Below are 24,179 nucleotides of genomic sequence, written 5' to 3'. Positions count from 1 at the left end.
GAGAATACTGAAGTTCAAACGCAGAATTTTAGGGATAAGTCCTAATGGAGTTTGTAGTCAGCTTCCTCAGAGATGATGAGCCTCGGTTTTTCTAACATAAGTAGAAGCGTGAGGCTGCCACTTTCCAGTGACTGTTCCTAGGCAGGGCATTTAAAAGTATCCTTTAGCTCCTTGGAGTCTGGGAAAAGATGCAGCAAAAGCAAATCCTGTTTGGAACCGCGGTGTTTCAACAGAGGTTTGTTCCTCATCTTGTTCTCTCTTGGCAGGCCCGGGTGAAGGATCTGGAGGACCAGTGTCGCAGTCAAACAGAGCAGTTCAGCCTCCTGTCACAGGAACTCCAGCAATTCCGGCTTCAAACAGGAAAAATCAACCTTCTCACTTCCACTCTGGTGACTTCGGAGCTGCCCCTTGCTCTGTGCAGCTCCGCCCCGCAGCCCCGCTGGGAGAAGGGTAATTGTCAGATGTGCCTGATGGGGCTTTGAAAAATGGATTGATACTTGTGTAAAGGGAAGGGACTAAAGGAGCTAATGCAAATGTTCAGCGTAATTTTGGCATCTCTGTCCCTATTGTAAATAAGTTTGGTTCATTTTCTAAAGAGAAGTTGGCATTTCCATGGCCAGCAAGAGCTCAGGTGTCCAGTCTGAACAAAGCACATTTGTAGAGACTTGGGCTGTTCCCTGGTATGCTTGTTGCTGATCCTGTGTCCTGCTTGTGGCTGTAGCTAATGGCCAGCTGATTTTATTGCAGAGTCAGCTGTTCCTGGGTTGTTCCCCCACCAGAGCACAAAGAAGATTTACAATGAAGGGAGTGATGAGCTGGAGCCGTTGCAGCGGGGGCCGGACACCACCTTGGGCTCCCCAGCTGCTCCCACCAGTGCTCAGAAACAATCCAAGAAAGGAGGGTCTCAGTCCAGCTCTTCAAAATCTGAATCCATGCAGAACAGCCCAAAATCCTGCCCAACTCCAGAGGTCAGTGTGGGAGTCCCATCTGCTGCCTGTGCTTTCCAGCCAGAAGGGAATAAATTCACTGCTGAGAGCACCAGTAAAGTTGCATTCATTCCCCAGTAAGGTCACAGGCATTCAACAGGAAGGTTGTATTCATTCCCTTCCAGCTGCCTGAAGAAAATGGGGTAAACAAGAGAAAAACTGTAGGAAAATACTGAAATTACCTTGGATGCCATGTCTGTAATGATCATTTGAATATATTGCTGTGCTCCATGACAGAGACAACTGGTTAGCCAGTGTCTGGGAGCTTGGAGAAGGAGTGGGATTTACAGGTGTTGGCGGGGACAGAAGCAGTTAAAAACCCCAAGATCCAACAGAGCTCCTTTGTTCACGTTGACATTTGTGTTGCACACAGACACAGCTACCATTTAGAGGTAGCAAGAAATCAACATACTGAATTATGAATGTGTGGGGTGGAAGAGGTCTCCAGAGCCTCTCATCCAATCTCCCACTCCAGTGGGACTGTCACCCGCTCTAGATCAGTGTGGCTATGGCTTTGCTGAGCTCAGGCTACAGGTTCTTCAAGAATGGAGATCCCTCAACTCTGGGAACTGTTCCCAAGGCTGTATCACCCACCTGGGCAAGGAGTTTTTGCTGATGTCTGACTGGAAGCCCTGAAGGTCCAACTTGGAGGTGTTGCATCTTATTACTACTTCCTCACCTAAGAAGTCATTCTTAGAGATGGTCCTTAGCCCAGGAGCCAGACTGACACCAGGCATGAGTTTAAAGGATGTGTTCACTGTGTACAGACTCTATGAGTGTTCCTTTACTCAGACCCTTATCTTTAACATTTTTAGGTGGACACTGCAAGTGAAATGGAAGAACTGGATGTTGACAGCATCTCCCTCATGCCAGAGCCAGGCAACCAAGGCCCTGCAAAGCTCCAGGTGTTCTTAGCTCGATACAGGTACTGAGTGGCCATTGCTTGTGCTCTGTGAAGTTACACAGGTTATCTACGGTTCCCTACTTCACAATGTTCTCTAGGATTCACCACTCTTACAAGTGGATAATAATAGGCTAGACCTTTTATTTTATTTCTCCATGGGATTTCACACTGGGAGAGCTGCGGGTGTCTAGCCTGAAGAAGAGAAAGCTCTGGGGAGACCTTAGAGCTCCTTCCAGGGCATAAAGAGCTCCAGGAGAGCTGGAGAAGAACTCGGGACAAAGGCCTGGAGTGACAGGAGAAGAGAATGGCTCCCAGTGCCAGAGGGCAGGGCTGGATGGGATTTGGGGCAGGAATTGTTCCCTGGCAGGGTGGGCAGGCCCTGGCACAGGTGCCCAGAGCAGCTGGGGCTGCCCCTGGATCCCTGGCAGTGCCCAAGGCCAGGCTGGACAGGGCTGGGAGCAACCCAATGGTGGAAGGTGTCTCTGCCCATGGCAGGGAGGTGGAATGAGAAGAGCTTTAGGGTCCCTTCCAACTCAAACCATTCCATGATTGAATGATTTGAGACCTGTTACTTCCTGTGCAACCTAGGCTTAGCTCAACAAAAGCACATTAAGCTCAGTTGGTGTTCAGTGAGCAGCACTGTGCAAAACTTTGAATATCATTCTCTGTTGAAAATTAGTTCAACCTAACATATTCATTAAATTGTCTGTTCTTTTCAGAATAGTGCAAGAAGTTTTCTCCAATAAATCTTATTGCAACAATTAAGAAAATTTCAGTTTAGAATTCCTGAAATTTTTGGTCACAATGTCTCTGGCTGTAATCTTTAAAGGGGAAAAAGAAGCACCGAATAAACCCACATTTTTTGGTTAACTCTTGCTATTCACTGAGCCATCATGGTCAAGCCCAAATCCTTACAGTTCAATGTATTAGCTATCTATCAGCTTTTCCACTGGGAATTGGGAGGAAGAGAATGGGGATGATTCCGTGCTTATGAGGAGCACATCAAATGTGGTCAGTGTCTTCATGTCAGTCTTGGGCCCATAAGGTCTCAGTCAGATTACAGAGAGTTAAACATTGCTTTGGCATGATTAAATCCCTTTTAAGGGGTAAAGAGCAAGAATTGGCAGTAGGTGTTTGTAAAGATAAAGGTTTTTCATGAGGCATTTTCCTGTGAAACGAGACCCTCTGATTGAGGATCCCTGGGTAGGCAGGTTAGAACTGCCTGGAGTCCAAGAATATCACCAATGTATTTCTAATTTTCTTGCTGGTGAAGTTTTTGGAATGCTGTTTAAAATGTGGGGTTAGAGTGGGAGGAGACACCACAACCTCTCTATGCAGCCTCTTCCAGTGCTTGCTCGACCTCAGGGAAGCTTTTCCTCAGGTTCAGGTGGAATTTCCTGTTTGTTTGTTCCTACTGCCCCTTGTCCTATTGTTGGGCACCAGTGGAAAGCATCTGGCCCCCTCCTCTTGACACCAGCCTTGAATATACCTGTGCATTGATAAAATCCCTTTCTGCAGGCTGAATAGGCCCAGCTCCCTCAGCCTGTCCTCAGAGAGATGCTCCAGTCCCCTCAGCATCTTTATATCCCTTTTCCTTTGGATGTCAAAAGACATCTGTTCTGCTCCTCAGAAATTATCTGTTATTAAATAATTATATATGTAAACCACAGTCTTCACCTTTGTCTGTGGAATTTGCTGCTTGCCAAAGTGGATGCATTCCCAGAGAATTGAAGGCTTATCAGCATCACAGCTATAATGTGTGGCTGGGAAGGTTCCTATGCAAATTAAGTCTTCCAATTGTAATTATTTCAGCTACAATCCTTTTGATGGACCTAATGAAAATCCAGAGGCAGAGCTTCCACTGACTGCTGGAGAATATATTTACATCTATGGAGACATGGATGAAGATGGCTTCTTTGAAGGTGTGTTTTAGTAAAATGAAATGTGAATGAACTGCTATGGAGAGTTGATCTCTCTCCAGAAAACGAGAGAGAAATTTAGCAAACCTTGAAACCTCAAGGTAAAGCATTTCTGCCCATAGTTAGTTTGTTAGAAGGACAAGAAGATCCTGTTGGAAACAGCTTTATTTATGTTATGAATAAATGAAGTCTGAGCTATGAAATCCTGGTCTAGTGATTTCAGTGGAAATTTTGCCACTACTTTCAGCAAGTTTCAGGTTTCATCCCCAATGCTTTCAACCCCCATATGGTTCCTCCATCACTATGGAGAGGAACATGTTCAGACCCTTCTGCAGATGGGCTGTTTTCCTCTTTGCAGTGAGCCAGGAACTGCAGCAGGTGATGGGCTCCATCGCTTCATGCTCTTTTGGCAGAGAGGGGATACAGTAATCAACCCAAACTGCAGTTGGGACCCTCGCTGGTGTCACACAGCCTTTCTGTTTTGGCCCCTTTGCAAACATGATCTCGGTTGATTAAGAGGTGGATGGAATTGAAACCAAGATTTGTGGTCTGTAAATTTGTGCTGAGGTTTCTTTGTGGAGCCACTTGCTTAAAGGGTGATGGTTCCTGATTCCCTGGGGTGCTTTGCAAAAGCTGAGACAAATGCATGTACATTGCACTGCTTGCTCTGTGACTGCTCTGCCTCATTTTTCTTTCTTTCTTTCTATTCCCAAGCTTATAATTTATATATTTGTTTATTGTTTAAAAAGGTTATTCTTTATTGACCTTTTCTGCTTTCCCTGCTTTCAGTTGATTTGCTGTAGGTAGAGTTTGGAAGGGGGAAGGCAGTGCAGTCCCTCTGTGCTGTTCATCCATGGTTTGATGGATCTGCACAGACCAAGTGCTGTGTATCTCTTGTCCCCACAAGTCTTTTTGGGACACTTTTAGTGTAGGAGTTAAGAAAGGAGGGAGCTAAATGGAAGGCCAGAGCTAAATACAAAGCTGGGAAGATGGACTTTCTTGAGGAAGTACTGCAAACCCCAAATCTGTATGGCTGGGAGAAGACATAAAATCATCCATCTGCATAGCTCGGGAAGGCTAAAAAAGTAGTGAAAGAGCTATGATCAGAACCAATGGGATAATGAAGAAGGAGAAAGCCTTTAGATAATGACACACCCCAGCTTCTTACTTAGCTGGCTCTGAAATGTGTGGAGCAGTGAGTTTCCTCACTGTGTCCATTGGGACCTAACAAGGGAAGCCCTAGGAAATAATTTCCAGGAATAACCTCCCTGAGGTTTTTTCCGCTCCTGACTGCAGAGCAGTTCTACCCAACATAGATGTTGTCCCATAGTCCTCACAGCTGAGTTGGAAGGCTCAATGGCAGGAGCAGTGGTAACAGGTGTCCTGTTTTTTGTTTAGGGGAGCTGATGGATGGCCGGCGAGGGCTGGTCCCCTCCAATTTTGTTGAGCGAGTTTCAGATGATGACCTCATGACGATTCTGCCTCCGGAGCTGAATGATCTCACCCATAGCTCATACCAGGAGAAAAGTTTGGTCAGTGCAAGCACCAGCAGTGGAGATAAGAGTGAGTTCTCCATTGAAGAGAGTAGTATTAGTCTGTTGGCCAGCAGAGCAGAAGGAGACCAGGAGGAACCTGTTAGTCACACAGCAGTGCCTTACCCAAGAAAACTGACTCTTATCAAGCAGCTTGCCAGAAGCATAGTTGTAGGCTGGGAACCACCTCTTTTGCCAGCTGGCTGCCCAGACATACAAAGCTACAACATCTATGTGGATGAAGAGCTCCGTCAGAACGTGAAGAGTGGCCTTCAGACCAAAGCAGTGATAGAAAAGCTGGATTTACACAGCAGGGCTTACCGCGTGTCCGTGCAGACGGTGACGGCGCACGGCAGCTCTGATAGACTGCGCTGCACTTTCTTTGTGGGGCAGGATTTTGGCAAGGCACCAACGATGCTGAAAGTCAGAAGTGTCACAGCCACGTCAGCAGAGGTGACGTGGCTTCCCTGCAACAGCAACTACAGCCATGGGGTGTATCTCAACGGGCAGGAGTGTGATGTGACCAAGCCGGGCGTGTACTGGTACACCTTCCGCAACCTGCAGCCCAGCACCCAGTACGTGGCCAAGCTGGAGGCCCGGCCCATGAAAACTCCTTGGGAAGAGGTGCCCGAGGGACAGGAGCAGGACTCAGCTGTGATACACTTCACTACCCCTCTAGCAGGTACCGCAGGCCTCTGCACATGGAGAGGCTGTGCTCAGCTGGCCCTTTGCTGGGAAGCCATGGGGCAAAGGGAAGCGAGATTGATTAGGTCCCCAAAGCCTGAGGTGCTGCACTGTTTTGTTTTAATGTTTTTCTTCCTTTATTTTAAAATTCGATTATCCCTTTTGCTTTCGTTTGCTCTGGGAGGACATCCTCTCTGCTGATTGGAGCAGCTGGTTGGGCAGGGAAGAGATGGTTTGCCATGATCTTGCTCCAAGGGTTGCTGCATCTTGGCCTCAGCTATTTTTGCAAAGTTCTGTTTTCTGTGCATTAAAGCTTTCACAGAACAAGAGCATCTTATTTTCTCTGGTTCTGTCTGTTGTTTCCCAGGACTGGCCTGGCTGTTGTAGTTCAGTTCTGCAGGGGCAGGTCTGGTTGGGAGTTTGCTCTCTGATTCTAACCAGGGTTCAGCTTTATGCTGTAGCCAGATAAGCAAGAGGAAATTGTGTTTGGTCTCTCACAGGCACACCTGATGCTCCTTTGGATGTCCAGGTAGAAGCTGGTCCCTCTCCAGGTATCCTGGTTATCAGCTGGTTACCTGTCACCATTGATGCTGAGGGATCTTCCAATGGGGTCCGGGTCACTGGATATGCCGTGTATGCGGATGGACAGAAGGTACTGACTGTGCAGGGGGGCTGGGGCTGCTCTAGGGGTAGCACAAAGTGTCAGGACTTTAAGACATGGAAAGCTGGATCCAGGAAGGTGTCCTGAGGAGGCAGTGACAGTCCTTGGCCTGGAAAAGAGTGAGCAGAGAAGGGACATTGCTTGGGCTCTGTGATGCACACCACAAAAAACATCTGTCCAGATTTTGGAGGTGCTTCTGGAGCAGGACCCTCCAGCTCTGGAGCCCCCAACATCAGAGGGATGTGGAGTTGCTGGAGTGAGTCCAGAAGAAGCCATGGAGATGCTTCAAGGGCTGTATCCCCTCTGCTCTAGATCCAGGTTGGCAGAGCTGGGGGTGTTCACCCGGAGAAGAGAAGGCTCCAGGGAGACCTTAGAGCTCCTTCCAGAGCCTAATGGGGCTTTGGGAGAGCTGGAGAGAGATTTTGGGCAATGGATGGAGGGACAGGACACAGGGAATGGCCTCCCACTGCCACAGGGCAGGGTTAGATGGGACACTGGGAAGAAATTGTTCCCTGTGAGGGTAATGAGGCCTCGGGACAGATTGTCCAGAGGAGCTTTGGCTGCCCCAGCACTGGAAATGTCCAAGGGCAGGTTGGGCAGGGTTTGGAGCAGCCTGGGGTGCTCCACGTGGAAAGTGTCCCTGCCCATGGCAGGGGCTGGATTGAGATGGTTTTTAAGATCCCTTCCAACCCAACCATTCAATGGTTTTAACACACAAACATCCCAGGGTTCAGTGCTGTTACTGATACAGAACATCCAAGGACATTCTGTATGAATGGTGTCCTCTGGTCTTGTACACACATGATGTTTGAAGGAGCACAGTGCAGACCAGGATGATGCTGTGTTGGATAATTGCTCTTTTGTTGTGGAAATGCTTTTTCATCTTCACAGGTCAGGAAAAGGAGGTGTCTGGGAAAGCAGTCAAAAGAGCTGCCTAAAAAAAAGGAAAAGCTCTTCAAAGCTTAGGAAACAAGGAGGGTTAAAATCTGGAGTAGGAATGAATATATTCATTTTTTGCAGACTGTTCAGTTTCTCAGATTTCTCTTTAACTGTTCATTCTTCCCAGATACTGTGCAGAAGGGTGGGAATTCTGCACAGCTGCTCTCCAGAGCTTTGGGTTCTGTCTTAACTTTGGGGGGTTGGAATTGTTCTTCTCAGAAGGGCTGAGCTGTGCACAATAAACAATTTCTTCCTGTTCTTTTGCTTACAGGTGATAGAAGTTACTTCTCCAACAGCTGGGAGTGTCCTGGTGGACTTGTCCCAGCTTCAGATGTTCCAGGTGTGCCGTGAGGTTTCTGTGAGGACAATGTCTCAGTATGGGGAGTCCGTGGATTCGGTTCCAGCCCAGATTTCCTCCGTCCTGCTGGAATCCTCCCACTGCACTTCCCCTGTGTGCACCACTGTCCCCTCCAGACCGCCCCGGGGGGGCCCCAGGGCCTCACTGCCTGCCTGCAGCCCACAGCACACACCCACACCCCGACAGAAAATTCCTGCTGAGAGCTCAGATGCCAAATTGACTGACCCATCCTCCAGCCCTGCTGGCTCCGCACGGCCCCTGACAGAGAAAGCCTCTTCCCCACCACACCTCCCCTCCCCTAGTGCTTCCTTGGTGCAGGCTCCAGGTACTTCCCCACAGAAGTTGGACACTGTGGGAGACAAGAAATGCCTCAGTGTACCTCCCCAGCAAGCTGGCACAGTGTTCCCAGGGCAGGGCACGGAGCCTGGCCCTTCCGAGGAAACGGGACTGCAACAGCTGGTTGAAGGGACAGAGTTGCAGGTAAGTGCTTACATCTCCTGCCCAGTGCCAGTTGTGCAGGGAAGGGCAGGGAATCCTTTCTGGGGAGTGGGACAAGATGCCCCTGAGCCCCCTTCTGTGACACAGTGTTGCCTCTGGGCCATCATCCAGCAGTGGCAAACTGTCAGGGAATCTTGGCTGCTGTTGGGTACCTGGAAGATGCAGCTTGATTCTGTTTGCTAGCAGATGAGGAACAGAGCGAGGAAAGGAAGAATTTGCAGAGTTAAAAGGTTAAAAAGATGTTCCCATGTTAGTCTGGCATTGCTGTGCTCTGACTTGAAGGGACCTTCTCCAGTCTGGTGGGTTTGCACAAGACAGTGGTAGAACACCTCAGTGGAGAGCAGAGCAAGGCAGCCATGGCTGCAGAACTGGCAAACTGTTGTGACACTGGCTGTTTCCAGTGGGTGAGTGAAATCCAGGTGGAATTCCCAGTAGGGTGAGTGAGTCCTTTCAGAGTTCTTTTAGGACAGTGGTGAGGATGTCTGAGAGCCATATAGTGATAGTAAATGATTTCTCTGTGACCATGGGGAAGCGGGCTCTCCTGATGTGGGATTATTACATAATATATTAATAATATAATATATTACATAAGGGAAAAGGATCTATTTCCCATTCTGACTTTTGACATCAGAACTCATTGCAGTGTTTCAAACTGTTAAATTCAGCACAACTTTATTAATCATGGCAGTGTGTCCTTGTGAAGGCTCAGAGATAGGCTGAGGCTTCTGAGAATTGCTGAAGCAACAGCGGCATGGTGGGTGCAAGCCCGAAGACCAGCTCAGTACCCAGAAGAACTGAGATGTTGAGTCCAAGATCAGTGATCAGCTCCTGGTCATTTGCAGCTCAGTGCATTGGGTCACTGCCGGATTCATTTACCCACATTTACCCTCGTGGGACCTGAGGACAGGGAAGGGTTTGTTCCAGGGCTGGCCAACATTCCCAGCTGCAAATTGCCTGCCAAAACATTCATAACCCTACAGCAAAGAACACATCAGAGAGTCAAAATAATTTGGGGTCATAGGACTCATTTTTGGTGCATAAGTAGTCTGAGACCCATCCCCTTGATTTCACTGTTGGTTTGTTTCCCAGATGGAGCAGTCAAGAACCAAACTACCAGAGCCAGGAAGCCCGAGGGACAGTGGGGTGAAGCTCCAAACAGAAACCTGCCACGTGTGCTCCGTGGAGGAGGCACCCAAAGGTCCCAGTGCTGACACGGAGAGAGAGGCAGAGAAGCACCTGAAGCCAGAGCCTGCGTCCTCCCCCAGCCAGGCTGGGGCGACACAGGACACCTTTCAAGATGGAAACATGAGTGGGAGCAGCTGCCAGGACTTCCTGAGGTTGTCTTCTGGCAAGGAGGTGATGAAAGAAATGTCCAGAGTGAAAAGAGAGGTTGGTTGAATGTGTGTGCCCATGGATGGATGTGAACTGTGCTTGACCTGCTGAGTTTTCCAGCTTTAGGCAGTGTTGTTCTGCAGGCTGTCAAGTGAGACTGATGTCTGTGTGTGTCCACACCTGACCCACTCCCTTGGGTGCTGCCCACTTCCTTTCCTACCACACCTGAGCTGTGTGTGTGCTCAGAGAAAGGAAAAATGCTCCTTTGTTGCTGAAATAGAGTCTGGGACAACTGAGAAAATGTGTTTTGCTTTTCAACAGCAAGAAGAAAAACTGTCGGAAATGGGCCGCCGACAGTTGACGCTTTTCACTGAGCACAACCGGAGTTCTGACCTTTCAGATATTTTGGAAGAGGAGGAAGAAGAAGAGCTGTCTTCAGATGCTCTGGAAGAGAAGAAATGTGACCAGAGAGAGCCATGTTCCCAGGAGAATGGGGAAAAGGTAACTTGTCCTGAGTGCTGCTTGCGGGGAGCGCCGGTGCAGCCATCCCATGCCATCAACTCACAGGAGGAGGGGCTGGGCTGAGCCTTTCCTGAGGTCCTGCTGCTCTGCTTTCACTCCCAGTGTTGGCTCAAGGTAGTAAAAACACAAGTTCTTCGGGAGAGGGAGAGGTATTGGTTTGTAATGAATGGAGTCAGGGTTTAATTGGTTGGAAAAAAACACACAATGTGATGTTTAATGTCTAAAAAACAGGGGTTTTAATGTTTAATGTATTTAATGTTTAAAATCCAGGGTTAAAATCAATGGTATTGGTTGAGTTCTTAACACAGATAGTAAACAGGAAACGGTCAAAGCACTCAGGCACAGGGTGGGATTGTTGGGGTGTCCTGTGCAGGGCCAGGACCTGGCCTCAGTCCTTGCAGTCCCTCCCAGCTCAGGATATTCCCTGATCCTGTGATTATTTGGCTTAGGCCTTGATGCTTTCTGTAGCCAGGGATGGCATGTAGGAGCAGAGTTGTGGCTTTGCAGTTCAAATGCTGTAAGGGATGAAATCCTGCCTGAGCTGAGCTGTTAGTGACCAGCTTAATTCATGCTCAAAGAGGTAAATCTGGTCTGAATGCATCTGTGGGAATGTGATTCCAACTGCAACTGGTGTGTAAGCATACAGATTACATCAGTTGGGATGAATGTCCATGAGGGAAAGCACTGAGGGTGAGAGAGTGGGAAATTAAAAAGCTCTGCAGGAACTGTGATACGCCTGGATGGCAAGAAAGCACCCTTTCTTTTATTTTTCATGTGACTGAAGAACATCTGTAGTTGGTGGTGCCCTGTGTGGCTGCTGCTCTGCAGGGATGGGGCTGGGGAGCACTAAATGGTAGGAGTGTAGTGACTGGAGTAAATTTCCTTCTCTTCTGGAGGGGCTTCTGCTTCCCAGGTGAGAGATTGGACCTGCAGTGCAGCACATCAGGAGCCCCAGGAGAGCCTTGTGGCTGGAGGGGCTGAGGCTACCTCTGAAGCTTTTGGAAGGGCTGCCAGGTGTTGGGATTGGACAGGGGAAAAATGGAAGAAAAACAAGTCTCCTGGAAAGAGAAAGAAGGAAATAAGAACAACCAAGAACACTATTTGTCTTTTTTTTTTTTCCCTAAGGTTTTATTTGGTTGGGTTTTTCTGAAAAACACCACCAAATCCTGCTCATGTCCCGTTGAGCTGAACAAACTGGTGGTTCTTGGCTGGATAAAGTGATTGTTTTCTGTGCTGGCAGTGACAGAGATGTGACAAGATGCTGAATTGGGAGAGGACATGAGGGGCAGGAAGCTTTAGGGCACAGAGCTTCCATTACTGCCTTATGGATTGAAAGGGATGTGACTGGAATAGGGCTGGTTTTTAGGATTCTGCATATTTAACTAAATTTTCTGTTACCTCAAGACTCCTCAGCCAACTCTTTCAGGATTCAGAGAACTCGGAGGAGTACTGCTTTTAAAATGTTTATCCTCAAATAAGTTGTTTAATTGCTGAAACAATTTATTATATTAAAACTCAGAATCAGAAGCCACAAATTTGCAAACAGCTAAAAGAAGTCTTACTGAACTTATTTTATGGTTGTATTTATGAATTCTCCATATTGCTAAATGGTGCTAACAAGGCAGGAGCCTTGAGGATGTGTTCTGTAAGGAGAATTTGAGATAATTGAGGGGTTTTTGGTTTAGAGGAGTTGAGTGGGAGATTTTGTAACTGCCTATAACTATTTGCATGATGGTTAAAGGGATGAGTGACAAAGTCTTCTTGTTTCTGGGAGATGATACATTAAAACAGGCAAAAATCATGAGCTGTTGTTTGGGATGTTCATGTTAGAGATGAGTTCAAACCTCTTTCCTAGGAAAGCAGTGCAGCCTTGGGACTGGTCCCCAGAGGTTTCAGGATGTCCATTCTTTGATATTTTCAAACCTCATTTAAGCAAAGACATAGATTTATTGTTGGCAGCAGTCCTGCTGCAATAGGGAATTGAACTGGAGACCTCTGGAGGCCCCTTCAACCAGTTCTAAATATAATTCAAGACCAACTTTTGCTTGGAAAAAGCTATACAGAGGTTGGAATCTATCAGTAGACAGCTTGCAACTGCCTTTGTTTCTCCCACACTGTGGTTCAGTCTTTAATTGTCTCTGAACAGACCTGCTCATGGCTGTAGTTTAAAATATCAGTAGCTACACATGATTTGTAAGTGCCTTTAGAACACAAAATGATGTAACTTGTCAGGGAAGTTGAACAAGAGACCTCCAGAGGTATCTTCCTACCAAAACAACACTGAGCACCTGGGCTTTTACCTTTTATGTTAGCACTAATGTAATAAGAAATAGACCTATAAATTCTACAGTTGATCCACAACAAATTTTAAAATTCAGCAGTGCCGTCCCCAAAATTTTCTGTAACCTGGTAGGCTCTCACCCATCTGCAAGTGAAATCCATGTCTTTGTGGCCCTTTGAGGTAAAAGGTTTTCCTTTGTTTTAGTGGGAACTCTGCTCCTGGATTTGCAGGCAGGAACCTGCAGTAGGGGTGGCACTTTGCTGGGAGATGGGAAGGGCCTGGGCAGCAACATCTTCACGGGGTGTCCTGCAGCACAGGGCCATTCCCTGTGCTCCAGGGAGGGGACAGAGCTGAGGGGGACCCACGGCTCCCTGGGTGAGCGCAGGCTGAGGCTCAGCCCTGTGGACAGAAGAGCCCACTCAGCTCTTCCATGGAGGGACAGCGTCTCTCCTGCCCCCATCCCAGCCCGAGGGTGCCAAGCCATGGGGAATCATTCCTGTGGCAGGATGAGAGGTGCTGCAGGTGGAGGGGCTGGGAGGGAGCTCTTCCATGCATTTGCCTTCCTCGCTTCCTGCCACATTGCTGGTTCATCGATTGCTTTTGCCAGAAGATCCATCGCTCCCTCTGCCCCCTCCCCTTGCTTTGCTGCAGCCACAGCTCCATCCTGCTCTACTGGGAGGGAATTAGGGTCAGTTTGCCTCTTGTTTTAATGTTTATTTCCTTTCTTTTTTCCTTTGCTTGTCCTGGCTGTGGCTTTTCTCGGGGTCTGGGTACAGATGGATCTTTGTGATACTGACAGCGATGAGGAGATTCTGGAGAGGATCCTGGAGCTCCCGCTTCAGAAGAACCACAGCAAGAAGTTGTTCAGCATCCCTGAAGTGACTGAGGATGAGGATGAAGATGAAGATGAGAAGGGTGTTACAGAAGAAAAGACAGACCCTCAAGACTCCTTGGAAACACAGACCTACCATTCAGGAAGAACAGAGAAACCACCCAACAGCAAGGAGCCATTTCTGAAGGAGGATGGGAGTAACAGCTCCGTGGATGTGTGTGCTCAGACTCCGCAGGGGGAGCACGGTGCTAAGGAGAGCAGAGCGGATGCTGACCATGCAAATCCTGCCTTTAGCCAGCTGGCTTTCAGTCAAAAGAAGGCACACTGGAACTGGGGCTATCGGGAGAACGATCCGAAGTCTGGGAGTGGGACAAGTCCCTCTTGGGGCAAGAAGAAGGGAAATAATTATCGAGAGAAGATCCACAGTCGGCCTGAGATAAGTAGGAAGAGACAGAGTGATCCAACAGAGCACTGCAGTCGTCTGCTGGGCAACTGCAGCCAGATGGGGAGCGGGTTATACAGAGCTCCCAGTCTCAGGGAGGAGCTGAATGTTGTCAGCAGTGCCGGTGGGAAGGAGGGGTTGGATTTGTACAGCCGGGCCAGACAAGGCACCTTGCAGAAAAAAGCCCTGAGAGCAGTAGGAGCTGGGGGGGCAGAACCTGCTGTGATGGCAACGCACAGCCCCAGAAGCCTGGAAATAGACATCGAATATGACTCTGAAGATGATCAGGATTCAACCTGTGCATCCTCCCCAGAGAGCAGGCTGTGGCCAGAGAGGTCCCAGAGCTGCCAGGGAGACTGGAGTGATTGTTCCAGTCAGTCTGAGGTTGCCCACCCGGGTGGCAGAAGGGACCTGACCAGGCTAGAGATGATGGAAGAGCAGGGTATGGAGTGGGCCAGGCACCTACAGTTCTTCTGCCGGGAGAAGGAAGCCCCAAGGTGTGAGAGCAGTTCTGAGGAGCAGGGCTGGGAGCTGGACTGTAAGTCACCTGGCTGGAGAAGGAGGCTCGAACATTCTTCGAAGGGGATACGTAGCACCTCCTTGCACAGAAGGGTTGGGTGACTTTTGCTATTCTGGCTTTGAAGCAGCTTGCAGTGGCGCTGGCTTCCCTCTGCTTCCCTGGCCTGCCTGTATCTTGCTTTGTTCAGTGTTGTCCAGAGAAAGGACCCTCCTCTAGGATTGTGTGGAAGAATATCTGAGAGATTTTGTAGTTCTGTGCTGCTCCGTGGCTTTTCTTGTAGTAGCTGCTTCTGCTTTTCCTGCTCCCTGACCAAGTGTCACCGATGCAGTATTCCTTTTCACGCTGGGTCTCCCTCCCCATGGCAGGAGGGTGTGAGATCCAAATGAAAATCCCTGGTGCAATAAGCTGATTGGTGAAATCTTTGTGTAGATGCTGACTGTAATGTTGCCTCCCCTTGAAATGCCCTTTCCTGCATCTTCACCCTCGCCAAGGGGTTCATCACTAGTGCCTGGCAGGGTGCCTGCCCGTCCTCAGTTCTGTTTTCCAGCTCCCTTGGTCTTTCCAGCTCTAGAGTGTCCCTGAAGAGGAATGTTGCATTTGGAGGCATTGCTCTTTGTGGAGTGCGTTTGGGCTGAGCGCTGTTCAGGGAGTTGGAAGGCAGAGGCTGTTACTAATTCTCTGGTGGTTCCAATTGCAGGCGTCCAGTCACAAAGATTCCAAGGGCCCAGAGCCGCCTGGCACAGCCTGGCAGGCTCCTAGCAGGAGGCGGAGCAAGGGTGTAAGAAGAAGCCAAATGCAGAAACCTTTGTTCTCTAGTCCAGGTGAGCAGGTACGGGGAGAGAGGTGGGCAGCAGGAGAGATGGAAGCTCCTGGAAATGGCTGGGGAGAGGCTGGCAGGCAGTGCCTGGGCCATACAGGGCTGGGGAGTGCTGACATTCTCTGTGCTGTGTCCCCTCTGTGCACAGGCCCTCCAAGGAGCACTGCTCCCGAGAGCTCTGGCAGAGATGACAGCATTCGGATCTTCGTGGCTCTCTTTGACTACGATCCTGTCTCCATGTCCCCTAACCCTGACGCGGCAGAAGAGGAGCTCCCGTTCAAGGAGGGGCAGATCCTGAAAGTAAGAACTTAGTGAACATCTCCTGCTCTGTGGATCTGTCTGGTGTTCCAGGGGCAGCATAAACCTTGGGAGGTCTGCACCTTCCTCATGAGGGAAGTAGAGGGGCAGATGCTGATATCTTCTTTGTGGTGACCTTATGGAATGGCTGGAGCTGTGTCAGGGAGGGTTAGATCAGATATCAGGGAAAGGTCAGAGGGTGCTGGCACTGCCCAGGCTCCCCAGGGAATGAGCATGGCCCCAAGGCTGCCAGAGCTCCAGGGGCGTTTGGACAGCGCTGCCAGGGATACACAGGGTGGGATTGTTGGGGTGTCTGTGCAGGGCCAGGAGCTGGGCTGGATGATCCTTGTGGGTCCCTTCCAACTCAGGATATTCCATGATTCTTTCTCTGTGCAGCTCAGTCCCTGGCAGCATAAACAGTCTATTTTCCCTTTGCAGGTTTGTGGAGACAAGGATGCTGATGGTTTTTATAGGGGGGAATGTGCTGGAAGGGAGGGATACATTCCATGCAACATGGTGTCAGAAGTTCCTGTGGAGAGCAGTGAGCTCAAGCAGCAGCTCCTAAAGCAGGGGTTCCTGCCTGCCAACACGGAGAGCCCAGGTACTGTGTGTGTCTGTGTGTGCCCTGCCCCTGTGGCTTCTTTGCTGGAATGTTGGAAGCTCAGTCCTGCTGTTGTGTGTGGCCAGTGCAGCCACCAAACCCATCTGGAGGGCTGTCCCTGGATCTGCAGCCTGGTTTAGTGGCTGCTTCACAGCAGGGGGATCTGGCTGGATGTGGGTGTTCCCAGCTCTCCGTTCATCCCTGACTCCACTGCAGCTTTTGCAGCTGCTCCTGGGCTTGAGGTGTGTGAATTCAGCACAAAGTGAGGATGAGCCTCACTAGGGACAGGGAAACAGAAGCGTTTGAAGAGCAGCTGAAGTATGTGAGCAAAAGTTTTCACTCTGTTCTCTCCCTTGTTTTGAAAGCCTGTGACTGAGCTCTTGTCATCACCCTTCTCTTGGGTGAGAGAACCTGTGACTTGGGAGTGGAGATGGGGAAGGGGGAGGAAAGGTGTGAGACAGCAAGGTAGGCAGACAAGAGTGTACAAGGAGCTGGTGGTTGGGTTCCTTCTTACTCCCTGAGCTGTGTGGTCAGTGCTTTGTGCACTGCAGAGGCTTTCCTGTTCCTTCCCACTCACACCCAGAGAGGAGAGGGAGCAGCCCTGGGATGTGCAGCTCAGGCTGTCAGGCTCAGTGGCTGTGAGCTGCCCCTGCTGTGAATACCTGTGTTCCAGTGCCTGTCCCTTTTGTCTCCCACCTCTCATCCTGCACTCCTCTGTGCACCCTCTACTGCCAGTGCCAATTGTTGGATCTGCTCCACTTGTTAAAACACCACGACATTCCTGCTTTTGCTGCTCCCTGTTTCTCTGCCAGTTCAGCAGTGGAAAACTGCACAAGTGTTGGTCATGGCAAAGATAAACCCTGACATTGCCTGAGCTGGGAAAAAAACCCAAATCAACCTAAAAATAAAAAAAACTCAAGGCAAAAAATAAACAATCCAAGTTGTTCCTATTTCCATGGAGGGAGACTCGGTATCCAGCTCTAACAGACCTTTGAGGTCCCTTCCCACCCAAACCATTCTATGATTCTGAGGGGCTGACAGTGCCCAGCTCCTAAATGTTGATCCCTGGAAAGTTGACCCTGAGGAGCACAGGGAATTTCACTGTGTGATTTCTTGAATGTGTTTGTCCTTTGGCCTCTCCCATGTCTGAGGAGAGGAGATTTGAATAAGGTGTTTTTCATATCCATACTCTTTCTCCTGTGTATATGCCAGAGATGGCTGGATGCCTGTGGTGGCCTGTGTCCCTCTGTGGATACACAAGGCTCTCTCTGCCCTGCCCCACTGCCCAGTCTTGGAAGGGTAAAGGACTTCATTAATGACAGCTTTGAAAGTTTGGAGGAAGGTGGTGGTAGTCAATAAGATGTGTGTGCATGGAGGGACTGTAGGTTTGGCACTGGTGAGGACGCACCTCAAATCCTTGGGGCAGCTCTGGGCCCCTCTTGGCAAGGACAGTGAGGGTCTGGAGCATGTCCAGGGCAGGGAACAGAGCAGGGAAGGGGCTGGAGCCCCAGGAGCAGCTGAGGGAGCTGGGAAAGGGACTCAGCCCGGAGCAAAGGAGGCTCAGGGGGCCCTTCTGGCTCTGCACAAGTCCCTGGCAGGAGGGGTAGTCAGGTGCAGGTTGGACCTGATGGTCTTCAAGGTCTTCTTCCAAGAGTAGTGATTCTCTGATTCCTTGGTAGTCGGGCTGGCTGTATCTCTGCTGTTTCTCTGCTGCCATAAAACCCCTATCACAGCCTTGTAACTAAGGAAATGCCTTGGAGGGGTTGGTCTGGACACTCCACAGGTTCATTTGGGATTTCATCCAGTCCTGACCCTGCTCAGGTGCAGAAGCTTCAGCTAGAGACCTGGGATTTTTAAGGTGTTAATGGTACAAGGTTTTATTTTGTCCTTATGGTGCTGCTTCTGAAAGCTAAGGAGCAGCAAAGTCTGTCTGCTTTGAGCTGTGGAGTGTCTAAAAGGCATAAGCATAGTGTGGATTTCTCTGTGGATTTGGGATGTGGATCATGCCTCATCTGAGTCCACATATGAGGCCCGGAGGGCTTTGGCCACAGAAATCCTGTTGTCAGCCTCCCAGGGGAGGCATGTCATCTCCTCTGTCCCCTGTTCACTATTCAAGATGCTTCTCACTTTCCATTCACTGTCTGTTTCTCTTGTCTATTTATTTGCTTTTTTGGTGTTTTTATTAAGGAAATGGCACATTTTCTCCACCTCCACGCCGCCAAACCGTCCCTCCTCCAAAACCCAGACGCTCCAAGAAAGGTCTGTGTCACCCACTGCTTCCTCTTTGGTTTTTGTTGTAGGATTACAGGCTGCATTGAATTTTTACTACTTGCTTTCAGGACCCTCAGATGTTTGTACGACTGCTAGGAAGTGGAAAGAGAGCCCATCCCTGTGCTGGTGTTAAGTTTTTAACAACAGTGATGTCTTTTATAGTTTGGAGCTTGACTTCTGCTTCTTGTTACGTTCCTGAGTCCTGGTTACTGGTGTAGACTTTGAGTTGCATGAACAGTTTGCTTCTGTTGTTTGCTGTCTTGGTGTTCTTTTTACTGTTTGTCAGCTGTGTCATGTGGTCACTGGTGGAGATGAGCTCGTACTGATGGGGCATTTTCTTCCCCCAGCAGGGCTGGACAAACAGGAGTGCAAGTCTCAGCCCGGTGAGAATTGCTTTTACGGGGGAGTAGCTGATGCATGATCGAATTACAGATGTGTTTTGTGTTCAGTGGCCAGTGTGACACCCTGTGGTGCTGCTTCAGAGCACTGGAACAAAAGGTTTTAGTTCTTTTTGTTCAGTGGTGGGTGCAGAATGTTTTGGTTGAGCAGGGGTGCTTGCAGGGGGAGTGCACCTGTTGTGCTGTGGGAAGAGCAGGGCAATCTCTCACTCATCACATGCTGCAGTCCCTGTGATCCAAGGGGCACTGAGAGGATGCTCCCTCTGCTGAGGTGTGTAATCTGTGGATATCCAGAGAGGCAATTTGCAAACCCTTTGCCAGCCCATCCAGTGCTGACCCAAAGCAGGGTTAAAATCCATGAATGTGTGTTTTCTGTAGCACCAGACTTGGCTTTTGTAAGCTCAGGGCAGGTCTGTAGGTGATGAGTCACAGCAAGAAGGAGATTGTGGATGGCAAGGCCTGAGCTTCCCTGTGTGCTGGTCCCTGGACCTTGGAGGACAAATTTTGTAGCTTAATAACAGAACATTGTGTAGTGGGAGGAGAAATGTCCTTTCAAGACACTGTAAAGAGACAGCTGTTCTCTGTGTGTGTGTGTGTAAATAGGAAATGTAAAGTAAAACATTCCTGTATGTTTAGACAGCACCAGGATGAGGGGATGTGGGATGTCCCCACTTTTGTGCTTATGAGATGATGAAGCAGATCAGAAAACTGTTTTACCAAATGCCTCTGAAGTCTCTCTCCACTCAGTTTCCCCCAGTATTCTTTTTGCTCAGACCACTACGAAAATGGTAAAGGAGTTGCTGTGATTTGGGATTTTGTCCTAATCCCAGGATTTTGTCCTTTGTGATTACCATCTAAGAACATTTTGTTTTTCTCCTGCAGGGCAGAAACATAAAGACATTGAAGCAGAGCTGCTGACTCCTCGCAGGATGGTGGCTGCTTTTGACTACAACCCTAAGGAGAGCTCTCCAAACACAGATGTGGAGGTAACCATCAGCTGCTCCCCCCTTTTCAGAGGTTCCTTCTTCCTATCTCTTTTTTCCTTCTCTCCCAAGACACTCAGCACTTTGGTCCAACCAGAGTATCAGTGAAACTGTGAATACTCATGGTGTCCTTTGGTGATCAGACAGGACTGAGTAAATCTGGGGTGGGAGGAAGCAGCTCCTGCTGGTAGCAACTGATCCAGGAAACACTCTGGGAAAAGGAAAAACCTGCTTAAGGGTTTGAAAGCGCTTTTGACACTTAATTTGAGCATGACTTTTGTGTTAAATATCTGTGTAGATCCTTGTTCAAGCAAAAAGATTTAGCTCCAGTTTAATGGACTAGTTTGCATTGTTTTCAAGCAATTCCTATATACAGAATCACAGAATCATGGAGTGGGTTGGGTTGGAAGAGACCTTAAAGCTCATCTCATCCTACCCCCTGCCATGAGCAGGGACACCTTCCACTAGACTGGGTTGCTCCAAGCCCCTTCCAACCAGGCCTTGGACACTTCCAGGGATAGGAAGGGATATAATCTAAACAAGGATGGATACAATCCAGAACAGTATTTTTGTGGATAAGTCTGTTCCAGCTAGAAAGGTGGCAGTGCAGAATCCTTTCTGCAAAAAGAGATGAACACATTCTCTGTTCCTCCAAGCTGTGTTAGTACTGAGCAAACAGAACCATGGGATTTGGAGTCACATCCTTTCCCTTCATCACAGAATGTCTCACCAACAGAGGGAATATTGCCTCCCAACCTGTGTCTCCTGCCCAGAGAGACACAGCTGAGGACTGCTTTAGGTGGAATATCCTGGGAGAGACACAACGTGAGCATGTGTCCAGCTGTCAAAACACTTCTGAACCCTTGTCACTGAGGAGATGACTGTACTTCTTACAGTGATTTGCTCTTGCAGAACTTTTGTGGACAAGAGCTCAAATTACTGAAACAAGCTGGTGCAGTTCTGTGGGAGATGCTCCACAGGAGTGACCTGCAGCCTCAAGAGATGGGATTGAGGACTAGGGATATAATATGATAAATATATTGGAAGTAGATCCCTTCCATCTGACACTTGTAAAGTGACAGAGTGTCTTGAGTGGAACACAGCCTGTTTGGAGCTTCCACTGGGCATTAAAAGAGACTAGTGACACCTTTATCTTTAGCCTTGTGCCCCAGGGAGCGTGTGCTGGGGACAGAGGGTGTGACAGCAAAGTGTCGCAGTGTGCTGTGCCCCCGTTCTGTATCCAGGTTAAACCTCCCTGTTTGTATGCATTCCTGCTAGTGACTAATCAGTGAGAGCTGCATACAGAACAGGCTCATCCAAGGGAGCAGGATTTGTAACTATATTTAAAGAAATTGAAGGTATTTATGGTGCTTGCTGAGCTTGTCCTCAGTGCACCTTTCCAGAGCAGGTGGTAGGAACTGTTTTGAAACCTTATTAAAATTGGTTTAAAAATGGGCTTTGCTCTTGTCTTAATTTATGAAATGCTTCCCAGTGAAGTCCATTATTTAGCAGAATTCCAGAGTTACCCATTTCAGTTTCCATCCCACATCCTGGTCCTGCAAGATTAAAACAGTGGGCTTCCTCCCTTGGCGTGAGATTGGACAAGAAGGCGAGGGGAGTCTGTGTTCCTAGTGAGAAATTCCAGGCAGTGGAATTTCTTCTCCTGTGACCTCTGTTCTGTGTCTCTTTGCAGGCTGAACTGACCTTCAGGGCCGGGGACGTTATCACTGTCTTTGGCTCCATGGATGATGATGGATTCTACTATGTAAGTGCAGGGCTTGGGAAGGTCCTGTGGTTACACTGGAAATTGTTGGAGTTCATGGAGTGGGAGGGAAGCAGAAATCAGGGAACAAAGTATTCTGCTTTTGGGAAAAAAATAAACCCCTTTCTACTTAGTTCAGGGCAGCCTGTTTCTGGTGCTCATTTCTCCTGCTGTAAATCCAATATTACAGAATCTTGGAATGGTTTGGGGAAGGGACCTTAAAGCTCATCCTGTTCCACCCCCTTCCCTGTGGGCAGGGACACCTTTCACCATCCCAGGCTGCTCCAAACCCTGTCCAGCCTGGCCTTGGGCACTGCCAGGGATCCAGGGGCAGCCACAGCTGCACTGGGCACCCTGTGCCAGGGACTCGACATGCTCACAGCCAGCAATTCCTTCCCAGTATCCCCTCTATCCCTGCCCTCTGGCAGAAGGAAGCCATTTTCCCTTGTCCTGTCTCTCTGTCCCTTGTGCTAAGTCCCTCTCCAGCTCTCCTGGAGCTTCTTTAGGCCCTGGAAGGGGCTCTGAGGTCTCCCCTGGAACTGTTTCTCCTCCAGGTGAGCACCCTGAGGTATCCCAGCCTGGCTTCAGAGCAGAGAGGCTCCAGCCCTGGGAGCATCTCCATGGCCTTTAAATGTCCCAATGGTTCTGAGTTTATTTTTTGGCATCAGTTGCTTGCCAGTTTCCCAAAGCTTTGCCTGTGTTTTTCCATGCACACACCGGCTGAACCAGCACCTACTCAGAGCTAGCATTTCACCAGGCACTTTGGGCATTTGAGCCAGAGGCTGGAATGGTGATTCAAGTAAGCAGACACATTCCTGGGGCTGTTCCTGCCCTCCAGCTGTGTGCCAAAACTTGAGCCTTGGCCCTTGGATCATCCACCTCTTCCTGGATGGGAAACAGTCACACATCAGACTTGAGGTTGTGCTCCAGGTTAAGTCTGAGGGCATCACTGAGAATGTTTTGTTTGATCCTTTTACAGTGTTGGACAAACAGCATTGCTGGGGTGGGTTTTGTCTCACCCAACCTCCTCCTGTTGAAGTGTAGGAATACAGAAATGCAGCTCTGTGGTCATGGATGCAATGCCTACAGGACATTGTACCAGTACTGCCTCGTTCTTAGAGGCATCAGTAAATACCAAGGCAAATCAAAGGCCTCTGGGGCACCTGTGGCACAGTCATATTCCATTATGATAGTGGAGATTTTGAGTTTGTAGGAATCACCTTTGTCACGACTTGCTGTCATCTCTTCTTCCTTTACTCTCTTCTGTGCTTCTGTGCTCTGAATTGTTCCACAACTAATCAAGGATGTGAGTTAGAGAATTTTCTGTGGATCCCCTCTATGTGGGTGTGTTCTGGACTTGTCTCAACCCACAGCCCAACCTTCTCTGCAGGGCACTGCACCTCGAGTTGTTATTTATTTCTCCAGGAAAGCTGATGTGAAAATTGAATGTTGATCTTGTAGGGAGAGCTGAACCAACAGAGAGGGCTTGTCCCATCCAACTTCCTGGAAGCTGTCCCTTCGGATGGAGACATGGCCAAGGAACTCCACTCAAAAGATAAAGAAGCTTCTCCTCTGAGTGCTGAGAGCCAGGTGAGATGTGTGACTGCATGGCACTGCCCTCCAGGCTGCAGCCTGGGCATTGCATGGCATGCAATACCCGTGAGATCACCCAACCTGCTGCATGCAGCCCGCTCATCCCAAGAAGTGCTGAGAGCTCTTCCCAAGGATAAACTTGTAGTGCAGAAAGTGGCAGAAAACAACACATTTGGGGATTAGAATAAACAAACCAAAACATCACAAAGAGGAGGATCCAAGAAGTTCTGATCACAGCCAGCCCAAAACACTCACGCTTACCAGCTCAGAGCATCTGCTTTAACGCTGTTTCTGTTGATGGAATCTTTTTCCATCAGTGACATGCTATTTCTGTCAAAGACTGCTTGTAAAGCACCTTCAGAAAGTGTTTGATTCTAATTGATTTCATGTATTTATTTCTGCCTGTGTTATGCACCCGGGACGGTTCTTTTCTTCAGAGAATGAGGAAGAGAAGAGTCCAGTGATAGATATGAATGATACATAGAGAGAGCAACCATGTAAGTGTGTGAGACCTTCAACCTCCCACCCAGCCCAGTACCTCAAAGGCTCCTCCATCTGGAGCTGGCTCCTTTTCTTGCTTATGGGTTGACAGGCTGGTTTAGGGCTGTGGTGGCAAATCTGCCTTCAGGTCTGATGTCACTGCCACCGGGGTTCTGTGGTAAAGACAAACCATTCAGCACATAGAGTGCAGTTGGTTGGAACAATTATCCGGTGGTTTTGGGGACCAGGATGGGACTGTGCTGGATATTCAAGTTTGGGAAGGACCTGCTTTGTAATGCAGCTTGACCTTTCTGTTCACATCTACAACCAAAGCATCATTTGGCCTTTGCAAGATCATCCTCGGTCTGAGCACACTTCATATTCAGCCTGGGGTTTTTTCCTTCTGGATTTTGCTCCTTCCTGAGAATAGTTGTGAAAAACCCCTGCCCACCATCCATTTAAGAAATAGTAACATTTGGTCCCTAAAACCAACCTTGTGTGGATAGTTGTTCTGGGGCTGGGTGGGTGAGACCCCTGGTTTTGGGGGCCAGTGGAAGCAGTGTTTGT

General features: G+C 48.9%; 1 protein-coding gene across 14 annotated transcripts in view; it reads left to right on the top strand.

The window, feature by feature from the left end:
• TSPOAP1 (TSPO associated protein 1) overlaps positions 1-24,179 on the top strand; it is a 55,291-nt gene that overhangs the window by 29,048 nt on the left and 2,064 nt on the right. For 2 of the 14 annotated variants that reach the window (XM_023939021.2, XM_086859402.1), the window contains 18 exons: positions 267-450; positions 748-968; positions 1,802-1,911; positions 3,703-3,812; positions 5,208-6,023; positions 6,526-6,677; positions 7,897-8,463; positions 9,571-9,837; positions 10,135-10,314; positions 13,393-14,502; positions 15,108-15,231; positions 15,376-15,527; positions 15,963-16,125; positions 18,313-18,384; positions 18,744-18,779; positions 19,677-19,780; positions 21,471-21,542; positions 23,001-23,129. In XM_023939021.2, coding sequence (XP_023794789.2) covers positions 267-450; positions 748-968; positions 1,802-1,911; positions 3,703-3,812; positions 5,208-6,023; positions 6,526-6,677; positions 7,897-8,463; positions 9,571-9,837; positions 10,135-10,314; positions 13,393-14,502; positions 15,108-15,231; positions 15,376-15,527; positions 15,963-16,125; positions 18,313-18,384; positions 18,744-18,779; positions 19,677-19,780; positions 21,471-21,542; positions 23,001-23,129 — 4,569 coding nt within the window. Of the gene's footprint in view, positions 1-266; positions 451-747; positions 969-1,801; positions 1,912-3,702; positions 3,813-5,207; positions 6,024-6,525; positions 6,678-7,896; positions 8,464-9,570; positions 9,871-10,134; positions 10,315-13,392; positions 14,503-15,107; positions 15,232-15,375; positions 15,528-15,962; positions 16,126-18,312; positions 18,385-18,743; positions 18,780-19,676; positions 19,781-21,470; positions 21,543-23,000; positions 23,130-23,569; positions 23,630-24,179 lie in introns of all 14 variants that reach the window. The other 12 variants (XM_086859397.1, XM_086859396.1, XM_086859395.1 and 9 more) reach the window with 12 other exon arrangements.

Source organism: Cyanistes caeruleus, chromosome 21, assembly GCF_971803275.1.
Source record: "Cyanistes caeruleus chromosome 21, bCyaCae1.hap1.1, whole genome shotgun sequence".
NCBI classification, from domain to species: Eukaryota; Metazoa; Chordata; class Aves; order Passeriformes; family Paridae; genus Cyanistes; species Cyanistes caeruleus.
This window is presented reverse-complemented; position numbering and strand designations above follow the sequence as displayed.